Raw genomic sequence first — 17,186 nt, forward strand, 5'->3', positions numbered from 1 at the left:
GTATAAATCAGTAGATGGAAAGTGAAACTTTAGCAGGGCTGGCAGAGAAAAGTCAATTCTTGAAGAAAGTGATTTGCTTGATTGATTCGAGTAAATATGATATTCAAATATTTACGTATCTATTATTAGTATTCTATTTCATAATATTGGACATTAACCTTACTCAGTGAGAGATTAATGACCATCTCTCACGAGTTTAAACAGACAGGAGAGAGAGTGGTGTTAATTTCATTGCAATATTAGTGTTGCAGTAAATTTGAGGTTGGGAGCATACACTTGCCAATTTTATAACGTTCACTAATGCAGATTTATGTTTCACTTTTTCGTGATAGTATTCAATATATATTCCATTTGGTTGGATTCTTCTTGATATCTAAGAATAGTGCAATGTCATTGTAAACGTATGTTAACTTGTGCAAAACCAGTAATACGTCAGGATGATGAAAGAAAACCTTCGTAAGCACTGCTACATTAAATAAGGTGAAATGAGCCAGAAGAGTAATAAAATTCCAGCAGCATATTTGCAGTCTAAAGCTCTTCTTGTTTATGCATGCGATTTTTGTTGGATGTTGCAGTCCATGCAATTTATGTCGCATGTTGTAGTGAGATACTCTGTCGGGTGGCGATATTCGACAAAAATCGTATGTATCAATGGAACCTATTTGTTTGCATGTTCCTTCAGTTTGCCCAACAAAATGCCTTACTACAACGTCCGACAACTATCGGACGGCGCCACCTGCTCTTATCCCCTCCATCTGTTGACAAGTCCCCTTACTACTCCCATACGGACAAGAAAAAAAATGATAATTCAATGCATTTTCCACGTAATATTTAGAGGCTTAACATTTACTCCCCCGATGATACCATATGGTATCATCAGTGTAAGGTCGTAATCGCCCGATGATACCATATGGTATCATGGTGCTGATTACGAAATGAATGTGCTTTTTGGACCTTCATACACTTATGTTTGGGTGAAAACTCTGACACAGGTCTGGAGCAAGCCTGGGAAATTCATATTGATGACCAACCTCTCCCCTCTCCGCCACATAACCATGCCACGTTTCCGAACAGAGTTTCACATTTTGGCTCATTATTCAACTTGTATGGCACCCAGGAACATGAAATAAGTTTCAATCTCTTTGGAAACGTCAATTCTTTGAAAAGAATACTAAGGTTTGCGCCTTCTCCCCAAAATAGCGGCAGAAGAGTGGGCAAACTCGAGATTCTTGTTCTTTTTCATGGAAATTCGGTGGTCGCGCCCCCAAACCCCCCTTCCTCGGTTCGGCATTCTGAGTTATACACGGTTGCATGCTATAATGATTTAGCTGCAAAACAAAACTTATCCAAAATAGATTGCTCCTATAGTGCCCGAGTTATAACAATTTTCCTCCAAAAATGCAAGTTACATATTTTTCGTAAAAATAAAAAATCACATTTTGACTTATTATTCTACTCGTATGGCACCCAAGAACATGAAACATGTTTCATTCTCTTGATAAATGTCCATTCTTTGAAAATAATACTAAATTTTGCCCCTTGTCCCCAAAATAGTGGGAGAAGAGGGGGCAAACTTCAGATTTTTATGTTTTTTCATTGAAATTCGGGGGTCGGGCTCCCCCAAACCCCCTTCCTCGGTCAGGCGTTCTGAATTGTACACGGTTGCATGTGCTGATGTTTTAGCTGCAAAACAAAACTTTTCTGAAGTAGATTTCTCCTATAGTGCCCGAGTTATAACAATTTTCCTCCAAAAATGCAAGTTACATATTTTTCGTAAAAATAAAAAATCACATTTTGACTTATTATTCTACTCGTATGGCACCCAAGAACATGAAACATGTTTCATTCTCTTGATAAATGTCCATTCTTTGAAAATAATACTAAATTTTGCGCCTTGTCCGCAAAATAGTGGGAGAAGAGGGGGCAAACTTCAGATGTTTAAGTTTTTTCATTGAAATTCGGGGGTCTGGCTCCCCCAAACCCCCTTCCTCGGTCAGGCGTTCTGAATTGTACACGGTTGCATGCGCTGATGTTTTAGCTGCAAAACAAAACTTTTCCGAAGTAGATTGCTCCTATAGTGCCCGAGTTATAACAATTTTCCTCCAAAAATGCAAGTTACATATTTTTCGTAAAAATAAAAAATCACATTTTGACTTATTATTCTACTCGTATGGCACCCAAGAACATGAAACATGTTTCATTCTCTTGATAAATGTCCATTCTTTGAAAATAATGCTAAATTTCGCGCCTTGTCCCCAAAATAGTGGGAGAAGAGGGGCAAACTTCAGATTTTTATGTTTTTTCATTGAAATTCGGGGGTCGGGCTCCCCCAAACCCCCTTCCTCGGTCAGGCGTTCTGAATTGTACACGGTTGCATGCGCTGATGTTTTAGCTGCAAAACAAAACTTTTTTGAAGTAGATTGCTCCCATAGTGCCCGAGTTATAACAATTTTCTGTTCCCGTGCGGAGTTCCATAACGATATCTTTAAATTAAATAAAAAAAAAGCCAATGAAGACGAAATTCCCTGACATTTCCCTGACTATTTTTGACACCTAAAATTCCCTGACTTTTCCCGGTTTTCCAGGTTTTCCAGGTCTGTCGCCACCCTGATAACTCTATAGTTTACTCTTGAGTAAAATGTTGGAAAATTTGCATATTCTATGTACACAAACATGGCCTAGAAAAGACAAGAATGTTGGATTTCATGGAATTTTTCGTTGTTTTAGGACATTTCTTTTAAAAAAATCGCTAAAAACGCCAACAATTCGCATTATTTCGATATTTCGAACTGGCGAAAAATGTGTCCAGACATCACTGCACATTCCTAAACATAACATCGCAGCAATTACCATTTTCCACGGTTTTGGCATTTGCGAAAAATCAATGTCCCTACTAATCGGAAATCACTTTCTGGCCAGCCCTCGTATACATCAGTAGATGGAAAGTGAAAATTTAGCGGGCTGGCAGAGAAAAGTTAATTCTTGAAGAGAGGGATTTGCTTTTATGATTGAATGATTCGAGTAAATATATTAAAATATTTACGTATTTATTATTAGTATTTTATTTCATAATATTGGACATTAACCTGACTCAGTGAGATATTAATGAATAGGGAACGGAACTTTAGGTAAATAAATGTTGTTGTTTTTTCTGCGATAAGATAGAGACCCTCGTTTTTGCCAAAATTCTCATCATAGCCTTATATACCAACACATCAAATTTTATTTTACATAAACACACATTTTCTAGTTTTCCGTATGTAAATAAATATTTTGCAAATTTTCATTTTAAATACATAAAATCGCTCATTGACTTCAGCAACCTCGAAATCCACGAAGGAAAAATGTTTATTCTCTGCACCTCTTTCATATCGAGAGTGTTAGGTTTGTTTTGTCTTGAACACGCTCGCTGGCAGACTTCTGGCACCTCGCCTACGATCCTATTGGGTGAAAATATTACCCCTACTGGATCTAACGCACAAGTGCTAATGTCTAAATGTACAGACATTTTTGGTAAAAAACAAGGTTTTCAAACTTTGTGCCAAATTGCACGTGTTTTGGAAGGAGGTGAAGTAGAGGAAGAGGAAGCTTTGGAAAACTTCAGCATTAGTGACATTTCGTGCTTCAAATATGCAAGGATTGTTTTTTGTGACGTGGAGCGATCTTTCTCACAATATAAGATGCTTTTTAGAGATAATCGTCACAGATTTACAATAGAGAATTTGGAAAAAAACTATTGTGATCCACTGCAACTCTTCCAAAAAATAGCTCGCTAAGAGGTAAGCATTTAGAAACTGATTTCAGGTGTTTATAATGCATGTAATATTTTGTTCCTGTTACCAAATGTTTTTATTTTTGTTACATATTTTCCTGTTTTTATCACATATTTTCAACATTTATGACATAAAAAAATAAATATTTCTGAGTTTTTTAGCACATAAAGTTCCGTTCCCTATTAATGACCATCTCTTATGAGTTTAAACAGACAGGGCAGAGAGTGGCGTTAATGTCATTGCAATACTAGTGTTGCAGTAAATTGGAGGTTGGGAGCATGCACTTGCCAAATTTTTATAACGTTCGCCAATGCAGATTTATGTTTCACTTTTTCGTGATAGTATTCAATATATATCCAGTTTTGTTGGATTCTTCTTGATATCTAAGAATAGTGCAATGTCATTGTAAACGTATGTTAACTCGTGCGAAACCAGTAATACGTCAGGATGATGAAAGAAAACCTTCGTAAGCACTGCTACATTAAATAAGGCGAAGTGAGCCAGAAGAGTAATAAAATTCTAACAGCACATTCGCAGTCTAAAGCTCTTCTTGTTTATGCATGTAATTTTTGTTGGATGTTGCAGTCCATGAGATACTTTGTCAGGTGGCGATATTCGACAAAAATCGTATGTATCAATGGAACATATTTGTTTCCATGTTCCTTCAGTTTGCCAAACAAAATGCCTTACTACGTCGTCTGACAACTATCGGACGGCGCCACCCGCTCTTATCGGCTCTATCTGTTGACAAGTTCCCTTACTACTCCCATAATCACAAGAAAAAATTATAATTCAATGCATTTTTCATGTTATATTTAGAGGCTTAACTCCCCCGATACCATATGGTATCATCAGAGTAAGGTCGTACTGGCCCGATGATACCATATGGTACCATGGTGCTGATTACGAAATGAATGTGCTTTTTGGACCTTGATACTCTTATGTTTGGGTGGAAACTGACACAGGTCTGGAGCAAGCCTGGGAAATTCATATTGATGACCAACCTTCCCTCCCCCCCCCCCCCCCCGGTCCGCAACATATTCATGCCACATTTTCGAACCGAGTTTCACATTTTGGCTCATTATTCAACTTGTATGGCACCCAAGAAGATGAAACATGTTTCAATCTCTTTGGAAACGTCCATTCTTTAAAGAGAATACTAAGATTTGCGCCTTTTCCCCAAACCACCCTTCCTCGGTTCTGCGTTCTGAATTGTATACGGTTGCATGCTATGATGTTTTAGCTGCAAAACAAAACTTATCCGAAGTAGCTGTCTCCCATAGTGCCCTAGTTATAACAATTTTCCTGCAAAAATGCAAATTACCTATTTTTCGTAAAAAAAAATTTAAAAAATCACATTTTGGCATATTATTCAACTTATATGTCACCCAAGAACATGGAACATGTTTCATTCTCTTGAGAAATGTCCATTCTTTGAAAAGAATACTAAAGTTCGTTCCATCTTCCCAAATAGCGGGAGAAGAGGGGTCAAACTCCAGATTTTTATGTTTTTTTCATTGAGATTCGGGGGTCGCGCCCCCAACCCCACTTTCCTCTGTTTGGCGTCCTGAATTGTACACGGTTGCATGCTCTGATGTTTTAGCTGAAAAACAAAACTTATCCGAAGTAGATTGCTCCCACAGTGCTCGAGTTATAACAATTTTCCTCCAAAAATGAAAATTACCTACTTTTCGTAAAAAAAATTCACATTTTGGCTTATTATTTAACTTGTATGGCACCCAAGAACATGAAACATGTTTCATTTTCTTTAGAAATGTCCATTCTTTAAGAAGAATACTAAAGTTCGCGCCTTCTCCCCAAAATAGCGGGAGAAGAGGGCAAACTCCAGATTTTTGTTTTTTCCATTGAAATTCGGGGGACGTGCACCACCCCACCCTTGCCAAGGGCTCCCATCTTTGGTCCGGTGTTCTGAATTGTACACGGTTGCATGCTCTGATGTTTTAGCTGCAAAACAAAACTTATCCGAAGTAGATTGCTCCCATAGTGCCCGAGTTATAACAATTTTCCTCCAAAAAGTGTTCAAATTTAAAATTCCCGAGCGAGAGAAATTTCGCTCTCTCTCTCCTCTTGCCATCACTGGTTTCTGGCGCCGTGGTTGTGTTGCGCATAAAAGGGGCCTAAAAGTTGAAGCCTAAACTTACGAACGAGATTTCCTGTTCCCGTGCAGTTCCATAACGATATCTTTAAATAAATAAATAATAAAAAAAAGTCAATGAAGACTAAATTCCCTGACATTTCCCTGACTTTTTTTGATACCTCAAATTCCCTGACTTTTCCCGGTTTTCCAGGTCTGTCGCCACCCTGAATATTTAACAAAATATGGTACTGGCGTGGGGAATAAAAAATACATTTGAGGCTAATCGTGACGGAAATACACTTCCTTCTATTTGTCGAGGCTAATCGCGACGGAAATACACTTCCTTCTATTTGTCGAGGCTAATCGTGACGGAAATACACTTCCTTCTATTTGTATTTCTATGTGTCATATCCATTGTATGGGCAACAAAATTCAAAAGCCGACGTTTTAAAAATGGAGTCTGCTAAAATTGATCCAGCAAATGGTGATGTCTACTCACGTGTTTTCTCTGTTCCTTGATTAGACCAAAAAAGAAAATCCTAGAGGACCCCATCGCAGGGACTGATTTAGAATCTCACTCGTCCTCATGATTAGAACCCGAACTTTTATGCGATTACATACTTTATTCCAGTATATTAAGTTGCATAAAAAAACCTAAGATGCCGGTAGATTTACACTATTAGAGCTCTCATATTAAATTATTTTTCACATTTCAATCGATTCGACACATCTTTAGTGATTTAGACATAAAATGAAATGTATTTTGGGATTTTTATATATGTGAATTTCCGCCGCAAGTTGTACCAGGACTTTAGAATAGAAATGCAAAGTAGAACAAGCAGAATAAAACCTGTATGCCCTACCATTATTCGAACAGTTAGGCAACTGCTCCATCACAACTGCCCAAATAACCACTTCGTGTGTGGATATTTGTATGAAATATTCCAATGGGCGATGCTATTGTAGGTGGCAGCACCCCTGTTGTGTCCCCACGCTTTTGAAGGGCAATTGTTCTCCCATTTAAATACGAGGCTTGTCCGGAAAGTAAAGATACAAACATATTTGCACGTTAGGGGAAAAATGTGTACCAAAGTTGGCAACATTGGCAGTAACCGTGATCCATACGACGAGGATTGGGAGTGAGTCGACAGTGCTGCGCTGAGTCTTGTGCGAGGAACACGCGTTGGAAATATCAGCGGCGATACCGAATCCCGCCAAGTGCGAAGTGCGCGCCGTGATCAGGTTTTTGCAGGCACAAGGAAAGCGTCCATCGGAGATCCACCGAGAAATTGTGACTGTGTACGGGAACGTAATGAATCGTCAAAATGTGGCGAAATGGTGCCGTGCCTTCACAGATGGTCGACGTGATGTTCATTATGAAGAGACAAGTGGGAGGCCGTCACAACAAACGGAGAGGCATGTTGTCAAGTGGCATCCGCTTTATTCATGACAGGACCTGCCCCCATGCAGCGAATGTCACCAAGGATCTGCTTGCAGTTTCAATGGGAGGTCCTTCCCCATCCGCCATACAGCCCCGACCTTGCACCCAGCGACTACCACCTGTTCCTGTACCTCAAGAAAAATCCTGGTGGAAAACACTTTGCCGACGACGATGAAGTCAGGGAAGAAGTCACAACTTGGTTCCAGATGCAGGCGGCGGATTTCTACGATTCAGGGATACAAAAACTTGTTCTGCGTCTGAACAAATGTTTGGACAATGTGGAGAAATAGCCTCTGTATCAGTGTATCAAGTGTAACTTTAGTTGCGAGCAATACATTTTATATCTTATTTTTGGTTTGTACCTTTACTTTCCGGACAAGCCTCGTACATGGGGAATTTGATGCTGAACGTGAGGCTATTACATTAAATTGCAAGTTTAATTTCATCTTAGCCTCAGAAATTATGTCGGAACATGATAGATGAAAAATCAGTGCTGTGAAATAAGAATTTTAATAAGACGATCGTCAACAACAGAAAAGATATGAAAACTTAAAAAAAGCCTTAAAATTTGCACAGCACCTGTTTAAGTCACTTGCAATTTTCACAATTTAAGTGTTTTTTATTGTGAATCTGGGTAAAGAATAATCCACAAGAAAGTAACAAACCGTACTGTAAAAATTAAAATTTTTGTGTTATCGATCCACGGCAGCTAGGGACGACCCAAATTACGTTAAGTTTAGTACTCTTTGTTCATAAACAATGAACACTATATTTAGCCCGTCGGAGCTACCCTGTTGTTGCGCTTTAATATATTAATTCTTAGATTCAGGAGAATGTAATTTTCGGTAACTTATGAATTGCTATATAATCGTAAAGGTTTGCTAAACACATTTTTGCTATCGATTTACACAAGAAATTCTTACCTTCGTTGAAAATAACGTTTTGATAGCCATCTTATCGCTCTCCAATGTAAAGCTTAGGGCAAGCAGATGAACGAAATTCTTTAGGGACACAACAGGGGTGGCGCCTCTAGCGGAAAAGTTTGGCAATGAACAGCACCCATTGCTACTTGCTGCCCCTGGCGTACGCGAAAGGGAAGGGGTGATGGTGCTACCGCCCCTACAGACTTTTAGATAAAATTAAATTTCCACACGAAAGTAGTAAATAACTCTGGGTAAACCAATGTGGAAATGCAAACTCCCCTCGATTTTTGTCTGAACAACTTTTTAAGGTTAAAAATGGCAATTACGAAACATCTTGTTTTGCATCCCGCCCTCAACTCCCAGAACGTAGCTATGTAATATCCGCTCTTACAATCCTAGTCTCGTCCGAAAAAAATCCTGCGAACCCTATTGCTTCCAGGTATTCGATCGGTGGTTGCTATGTTTGTGGGAATGCACAGTAAATATTAATTTTGGAATTTGCATATATTTGCGACGTTTTACTACTACATAATTTACAATATTTTGCAGCACATTTCATTCCACAATGCTTCACTATTATTCGTGGTTCTACTCATGTTCTTGCGTCAACAGTGAAATTTGAGGCTATCACGAGAACCCGGAATCACTCGCCCCGATCCCTCTACATTTGAACCAATAATTGTGGTATGGCTTGTTAATCCGGGTTTTAACTTAAATAAATATTGTAGATATCTTGTGCAGTTTCTTGCCCATAGGCGCAGCCAAGGTGGTGGCTATTGAAGTTGAATGGGAGGAGTTACAGTTACGCACCAATTGTGCATTTCTTTCAATATAGTCCGAACGGGGCACTGCTTCTAAAAAAAACAACCCTGGGTGTATGCAAGAGTATGAATTTCTCTCCATGTTGCAAGTGGAAGCGATCTTTTATGCTAATTATTAGGCTGGACACGATGTTTGAAAAATATGATGAATAAGAATTTTCGGAATCCTATGTATTCCTTATGGGGAATCAACTTCAACATCAAGTTACGGCTAATCAAATGGAAGTTTCGAATTTTCCGCTGCTGAAATGCATCTTCAAACTGCCCTCCTCCCGTTGAAATATTTTTCTATGCCATCGGAAGTTTGGTATTCCCAAGAGAACAAATCAAATAATACTCCCATAAGCCCAGTGCATTTCTCCTTGACTCCTACGGCCATCCTGCCAGTGTTGCCAAACCTGATGCGCATAAAAGAACTAAATTTCACCATAAATGGTGTTTGCGTTCCGGACCGTACAGGACCAAAACTGAATGTAGAACCTGTCCGGCTGTGAAGGACCAGAAATGAATGATGATCCAAACCGGTAGGATCTAAATGTAAGTGAAATTGTAGGTACCACTTACATCTCTCTGGTATGGATTGTGTCGCTACAGGGCAAAGTTCACCGCGATCCTCTTGGTAGTTGTAAAGAAAACACATGCACACACACTGATAACTATAACTATGTATTATAAGGTATATGCACATAACACTTGATTACACTTCCCATGCACTCCTGTCTAGGGAAAACTGTTTACACGAAGTTGCAGCTGGTGTTACAACAACGCGCCACTAATGAAACGTAGCCACGTTGGGCTTACGGTATCCATAATTGTCCGCGACGGTTTCTGGCTGTGTCCCGAGTGGCCTCTCTACGCACACTGACTGGAAGTAACTACCGCGCTAAGATGGCGGCAACTAGACACCGCGCTCAGATTGAATTAGCCAATGGGAGTGCAGGTTACTTAAGGCATTTGAAATACACAAATAAACAATTGAAGCTATATGCAATATAAAATATATAAAGAAAGAATAAACATGGTTACTTTTATAGATAAATCTTCAACAAATGGAGCTTACTTTCAAGGAGCTAGATTTACGAAGTCTGGATAAAGTTCTTCCTAGGGTAATGTTAGTTGTCAAAGGGGTGGGGCGCTGCTATTACCGTTAACTCTAAATTGATGACAATTTATTCTTAGTTTTCACCATCTAGATCCGGCGGTATCACCCAACTTAATAATCCACTGATGGTCGCATGAAATCGAAAATAAAGGATTCCCTGATAACAATAGTATGTCAATTTCACGTCAACACGGCGCTACAAAAGAAGTAGCTCGGGATATAAGAGGGAGTGGGGCGACGCAACCAATATAACAATATCACGCGACGTGCAAAATGTATAATCATGGCAAAAGTTGGTCTATGTGGGCCAGGCGCCTAAGTTCACAGCCAGAGGAGTGTACGAAAGAGCCAGATTTGGCTCCAAGAGCGCTTAGTTGGCAACACTGCCACGGCGTAATGAGTTTGGAAAGAGTCCCGTGGAAACTGTTCCCCATGCCCTGAAGTCTCTCTCAGATTCCCAGTGTTTACTATTGGGTTGGCAACTAAGTTCCCGCCGTTTTTTTAATTGGAAAAATCTCTATGACATTAAATACGTTTGGCACGAAGGTGTACATCATGCGAAAGAGAATATATTGTTCTACCTAAATTTATGTGTCTTTGTTACTAAGACACATTTTCTTGTTATTTACAGATTATTAAAATGGAATGTCAAGTTGAGAAGAATGAGCATTTTCGACACCTCCTCCTTTTTGCCTTTAATCAAGGTTCTAAGGCCGTAGAAGCTGCTCGCAACATTTGTGCTGTGTATGGAGTGGGTGCTATAGCTGAAAGAACCGCCCGTGATTGGTATGCGAAGTTCAAAAAAGGAAATTTTGACCTCAAAGACGCATCTCGTTCTGGCCGTCCAGTTGAGTTCGATGAAGAGCGATTGAACCACCTGTTCAAAAAATCCGCGTCAAACAACAAGGGAACTGGCAGAGACAATGGGTTGCTCCCACACTACTGTAGAGAAGCATCTTCACTCGATGGGAAAGGTTCAGAAGTGTGGAGCATGGGTGCCTCACACTTTAAGTGTCACCAACAAAAATCAACGAGCCACAATCTCCGCTGGTTTGCTTGCTCGGCACCGTGCAACCCATGGACACAAGGAACGATTTCTTCACCGAATCGTTACTGGCGATGAAAAATGGTGCCTTTACATGAATATGAAGCGGCGTAAGGAATGGCTTACGATCTCTTTCAAATGCTATGCGGAGAGTTTCGTTCATTACTGATGCAGAATTGAGAGCTTGGTTGGATGACTTTTTCGAGTCTAAACCACGTGATTTCTACCGACAAGGTATTGAAAACCTTGTTGAACGTTGGCAAAACGTTGTAAACAACACAGGAGAATACATTATTGATTAACTACTTGTATCTGTTTATTGAAAACTAACCTTTCAACACCTTCCTTAAAAAACGGCGGGAACTTAGTTGCCAACCCAATATTTCAGTTTACATATCTCTCTGTGCAGAAGAATTATAAAGGGTGTCTAAAAAAATAAGGCCTTTTTAAATGGTTAGTTTGCAACACTGCAATACATGGGGCGCCGCATAACGTACACAACGTGAAGTAGGTGCCATGACATTCAGATTTAGTTATCATGGAGAAGTGGGACGGCGCGCAAAGTGCACACACTGTGAAATCGTATTACAAGAATAACGACTGTGTGGAGGCGATTTTCGGCGAACATTATCAACTTCCGCGACATGCACAAGTTCCATCTTCGCATGCAGTGCGAACTTGGGTTAAAAAATTCAAAGAAAAAGGTTCGACCTTGAAGCTGAAACAAACAGCACAGGATAACTTACAGGATGTCCAGGCTGCCGTCGAGAGAAGTCCAAGACGCTCTGTTCGACGCCAAGCGTCATGTCTGCAGCTGCGTACGTCAAGTGTGAACTGCATAATGAAGTTTGACCTTAAGTTACATCCATACAAACTTCAGATCGTCCAGCAATTGAAACCAAACGACCATAAGCAACGCAGGGATTTCTGTGCAGCAGTGCTGGCAAAATTGGACATTGACAAGGTGTGGATGTCAGACGAGGCCCATTTTCGCCTCAGCGGCTTCGTCAATAAGCAAAATTTCAGGTATTGGGCTCCTCAAAAACCCGCACTTAGTGCATGAAGTACCGTTACACAGCCAGAAAGTTACTGTATGGTGTTCAGTGTCATCATCTGGCATCATAGGCCCATATTTTTTTGAAGATGGTGAAGGTAACCCAGTAACCGTCAATTCCGAACGTTATGTTGCTATGGTGAACAACTTCCTTGCTCAAGAACTAAATTGCTTTTCACACATTCGTGACAACACCTGGTTTCAACAGGACGGGGCAAGCTCATACACAACTCTACAGTCATTAGCAGCATTGAGACAGTTGTTTGGCAATAGACTGGTTTCTCGATTTGGTGACACGCCTACACGCCAATAGGTGTGGGAACTGCGCAGTTCAAACCAGAGCCGGCGGCTATGATGGCTTGTACACACAATACAGTTGTAACAGGGTGGCTACTCTAGGACCATGATAAAATTCAAGCAATGTTTTCTCTATTTCAAGCTCAAATATTGCCGACTCTTAACATCCACACAAAAATATCTTAATAATATAAAGGGTCTACGTGATTCCAACATCCAAAAACTGTCATTCAAATTAGACTGTATACGTAATATAATTAAAATATTTAATTTGAGGTGCTGAGTTTCTATTTACAATCAGAGGCGCAACCACGAATTTTTGTCTGGGCGAGCGGGGGAGAAAGTGCCACGATAAACGTACTAATACTACTACTAATAATAGTGTTAATAATATTATAATTATTATTGATGTGTTTTATTTTACTTCGTTTCTTGTGCCACGTTTGGCTAATTTTCGAAGATGGGGATGAGTGATATGATGAAATTGATGAATGGACAGTCACAAACATCAATGCCGAACCTGGCATTGGAACCCGCCGGAACCAACATTGTTGTTGTTATTATTATTAGTAGTAGTAGTAGTATAAAATACGTTATTATCATCGTAAATTATGCAAAAAGGGGGTAGAAGTTGGTGCTAAAGCATTTGTGTTTGAACAAACGATTTCAATTATTTTTTCAACACGTTCAATTTCATAATGGAAAACAAGCACGCAAACTATTTTTGAGACAGAAAATGCTTGATAAATGCATTCCAAATATATTTTTTTTTACATTAACATGTAGCTATAACTTTCATACCAGATATATGTTTCACATATATGCAACATGGAGCGACGTGGACACTAAATTGTGTACGTATTCAAAGTTTCTTTAATACATATTATATACAACATACATTATTTAAATACATTACACAACCAATTCATCCATCTCACAATAAACCAACAGTAAAAATGACATAAATTGTCTCTGAAATGTGCACGCTCCCTTTCCTCATAACAATTGTTTGTGCATTTAAAACAAAATCAATTAAGACACAAGTCTTATTTCTCTGTCTGATAATTTACAATCCAATGCATTATGGAAAAGAACGAAAGAATGCGAACGAAGCGACCAAGAAAATTTTTGGATCATTTTTTGCAGGTTGAAATCAATATTGATTTAATAGGGCCAAATAATTTCACGGGACGCCAATGCATTCTCTCTTTTACAAATTTTGTGCCTCCCCGATGGTGTAGTGGCAACATCGTCGCCTTGTCATCAAGGGGGCCGGGTTCGATATCCGATGGAGGCACATGGCACAGTAGTTTGGATCCCACTTTAAACTGTAGATCCAGTCCGGATTAGCCTTTCTATGCATAAAGTGCACTTAAAACCACAAATCAATTAATCAATCAATTTCACAACTTTTTTTTTTCAATTAGTTCGGCGCCCAGGGCCGACTCCCACCGCCCCCTAGCTATGGTTATAAACTTGATAAGACTAAGCCAAGCGTCAGGTTAACCTTGCAGCAGGTTTTCGCATATGTAGATCCAAACGTGCGTGCAAGAATATAGTTCCACTGAGACGGGTTCTATTCCGACACAACTGCATACTTGCAAGAAAACAGTTATTTAATTTGTAAAATACAGACAAAATAATACATCCATTAGCAGGTGTGGACTTGATCGGTTGCAATCACTGTGCAGACGAACTTGGATCCGCAGATTCGCCAACTGGAGTTTGTATTGAGCTGAGGAATCCGTGAAGCCCAAGTGCGAGTCGAGCAAGACTGAATACGTTGCAGAGCGCGTGGAATCCGTGATACCAGTGTTGCACATCCCACTATTTTAACCCTATGTTTATTGTGATTAATAACATCCGAAGGGAAAAGCTCTTCAAATCAAGCAAGTTGTTTAAAATGCATAATCCTCCTTACGGAAACAAGATCAAAGTAAAACAGGGCGTGAGGTAATTTGCCGACTGTATCCCGGGTGTTGAATGAATTGCGGTTTGAGTTTAGGAAGAGGAAACGATTGTTGTTGTTTGACTACAAAAGAATGTCCCCGGTATTAAAAGATATCCCCGTGAGAAGAAACATGTTTATTATTTGGGCCAGACGTGCTTTAACTCTGGGAGGGGCGTGGGAGTTATATTGATTATTTTAATATATATATATATATATATATATATATATCACCATGCAAAACCACCGCCAGGGCTGGCTGAAGAAACGGACGAGGAAGGGAGAGGGGGGGGGCTTATTGTTTCACCCACTGACGGCAATGACGTCTTTGTTGAAGGCGCATATATTTACTGTTCCGTGCAAGGAAAGGGATGGATGATTAGCAAGAAATGGACAGACCAAGATTTGAATCCTGGTTTAGTGAAGTGATTCATAAATTGTAACCAGAATAATAGCAGCAGACAATGCACCTGATTGTATATATCCACAATAACAAATCATACTTTTTTTTTTTTGCTGGTATAACTTGAAGTGCGTGTGTCTTACAGTAACAAAGGTTTTCATAAACGTATTTTTCTATAAACCAAAAACAATAATTTGTCATTAAATTCAAGAGGGCCTGTCGTTGTTTACTTATATCTTTGTTTATTTTTATTTTTGCGTGCTCGAAATATACACACATGCTCATGGGCGTCCGGAAGGGGGGCAAGGGGGCCGTTCCCTTCCTGGAAAATGAAAGTCAACCAAAAATTATGTATTTCACACATATAATTTCATTTTAGCCACAATAATGTGTGTTAATTATTGCATTAACACAATAAATTCAAATTTAAGCAATGTTATTAGGGAACTACACTCTTTTGGGGGAAATGTGACTTGTTTGCCCCCCTGGGAAAAATACTCTCATGTTTCGAAGATATTTCGCATTTATATTTAGTAATGACACATTTTTTTAAATAATTTATGCGCCGAAAGTACTTCTAAAATGTTATGTTTCAGGAGACAAAAAGAAACAAATATATTCCGCTTGACATGCATGCGGGTTTTGATGTGTTGTGCGGTTGGCAATACCAGAGCGTATAGCCTGACGCGCGGCTTAGGATTCGGATTAATACAAGTTGTAATTTTTCACGTCTACGGAAAGTAGAATTCACGCATAATTCCCAGTGACTAGCCATCCTGTGTAAGTAACCACAGAATGTGATTATGGCGAGACGATTTGTGGTTGTTTGTCTCTCGCAGGAAGTCGTAATCATGTTTTAATCCTTTAGCGGAAGGACCGAGAGTTCGCTACCGCGAACATGAATCCCTTCGGCCAACACCTACACACGAAATACTTGTGAAGAAGGCGACAAACGTCCAATGGGCATCATGACTATTGCTTGTCCGCAACACAAAACAAGGCTTGTTTGAATGACTGCCCAACTGTGTGGTGAATATTACAGGGTGTCCAAAAAGTCGTCAAGCATCCGAGATTTTGAACATACGCAGCTTTTGTACAAAACGCGATAGACATGAAACTTCCAAAGGTATTAACTTTGTGTATGGAGATATTTTTTTTTAAATTGTCGAAGTGTATTGATTGTTTCTGGGTATTTATCGAATTGATAAAGGAACGATAATTTTTTACGCATTTTATGCATTACGGACGATTTATGGTGTTTAATATTAAATTCAGAAAAAAATCTTTTTAAAAAAATTACGAGGCGTACCGACAACATTGGTCTTGTCAGATGGCAGTACCCTACGAGATGTGCCCGACACCTGGCTACATTATTCAATCAATTTTCAGATGAAAGAAATTACTTTAAATTTATCATACAAAAAAATCTACCCATTTCATTGGATAAATTTCAAATCTTTTCCAGTCAGTTTCATTTTCTCATTTCTCCACGGCGAAATTAATTCCAAGAATTATTGTTACACTTACGGTGCACATAGCATAAACATCTAATAAACTGTAGATCTATAAAAGAGAGCAAGAAGCACAGATTAGAAACAGGTCGCTTCAACGTTGTCTATGTAAGGAAAGTTATGAGACTGCGAATTTTGCATCCATGTTCAGTGACGTCATATAGAAGAGGCGACCCGTGATGGTGTGCGGACTCCCATCATCTGGGGGGTTGGATTTCCACGAGCTGTTCCCAATGACAGTTCCATTCCTCGTCCCCGATACCCAGTGACGTGCACTGAGGAGTAGCTAGTCTAGCAGAGATAGATCAATCAATCTCACATCTCGAATTATATTCAAATCACAATATTTATTGTCTGGTTAAAGCCACCACAGTTCATATGCAACACCTTTTTTCCACGCTCTTCTCGTCCATCGGTGTTCTCCGCGGGCAAAGCTGGCTGGATGCCCTAGCTCGCTCTTCTTCCGCCTGACCAGTTTCCAGGTAGAAAAGGCCGTTCAAAAGAAAAGGAAGATTTCTATCTCTACCTCCCTTGCCCCCTCTCCCCGCTGCAATGGTTGAAAGCCCGTGCTTTCAGGTCCCCCAGTCTATCTCCTATAGGACAGATAGGGGATTGGTTTCTCATAGATTTTTTTGTAAATCCTCTAAAGAACTCAGGGTAAAATTTTCTGCAGTTCTATGTATTTACACAACATTTTACACGTTATCCAATATGTATGTATAATATGGGATGTAGATATAATGATTAAATTACAAATATGTGATCGGGCT

At 39.5% G+C, this 17,186-nt stretch overlaps 2 protein-coding genes across 2 annotated transcripts in view; one reads left to right on the forward strand and one right to left on the reverse strand.

The window, feature by feature from the left end:
* Positions 1-17,186, reverse strand: part of LOC146004373 (piwi-like protein Siwi) — a 133,452-nt gene that overhangs the window by 102,838 nt on the left and 13,428 nt on the right. The window lies entirely within an intron of this gene.
* On the forward strand, positions 11,742-12,266 carry LOC146004113 (uncharacterized). The gene has a single exon (XM_083142778.1). The coding sequence runs from the start codon at positions 11,742-11,744 to the stop codon at positions 12,264-12,266; it is 525 nt and encodes a 174-aa protein (XP_082998904.1).

The sequence above is a fragment of the Lepisma saccharinum genome, chromosome 21 (genome assembly GCF_977018435.1).
Source record: "Lepisma saccharinum chromosome 21, izLepSacc3.1, whole genome shotgun sequence".
Taxonomy (NCBI): Eukaryota; Metazoa; Arthropoda; class Insecta; order Zygentoma; family Lepismatidae; genus Lepisma; species Lepisma saccharinum.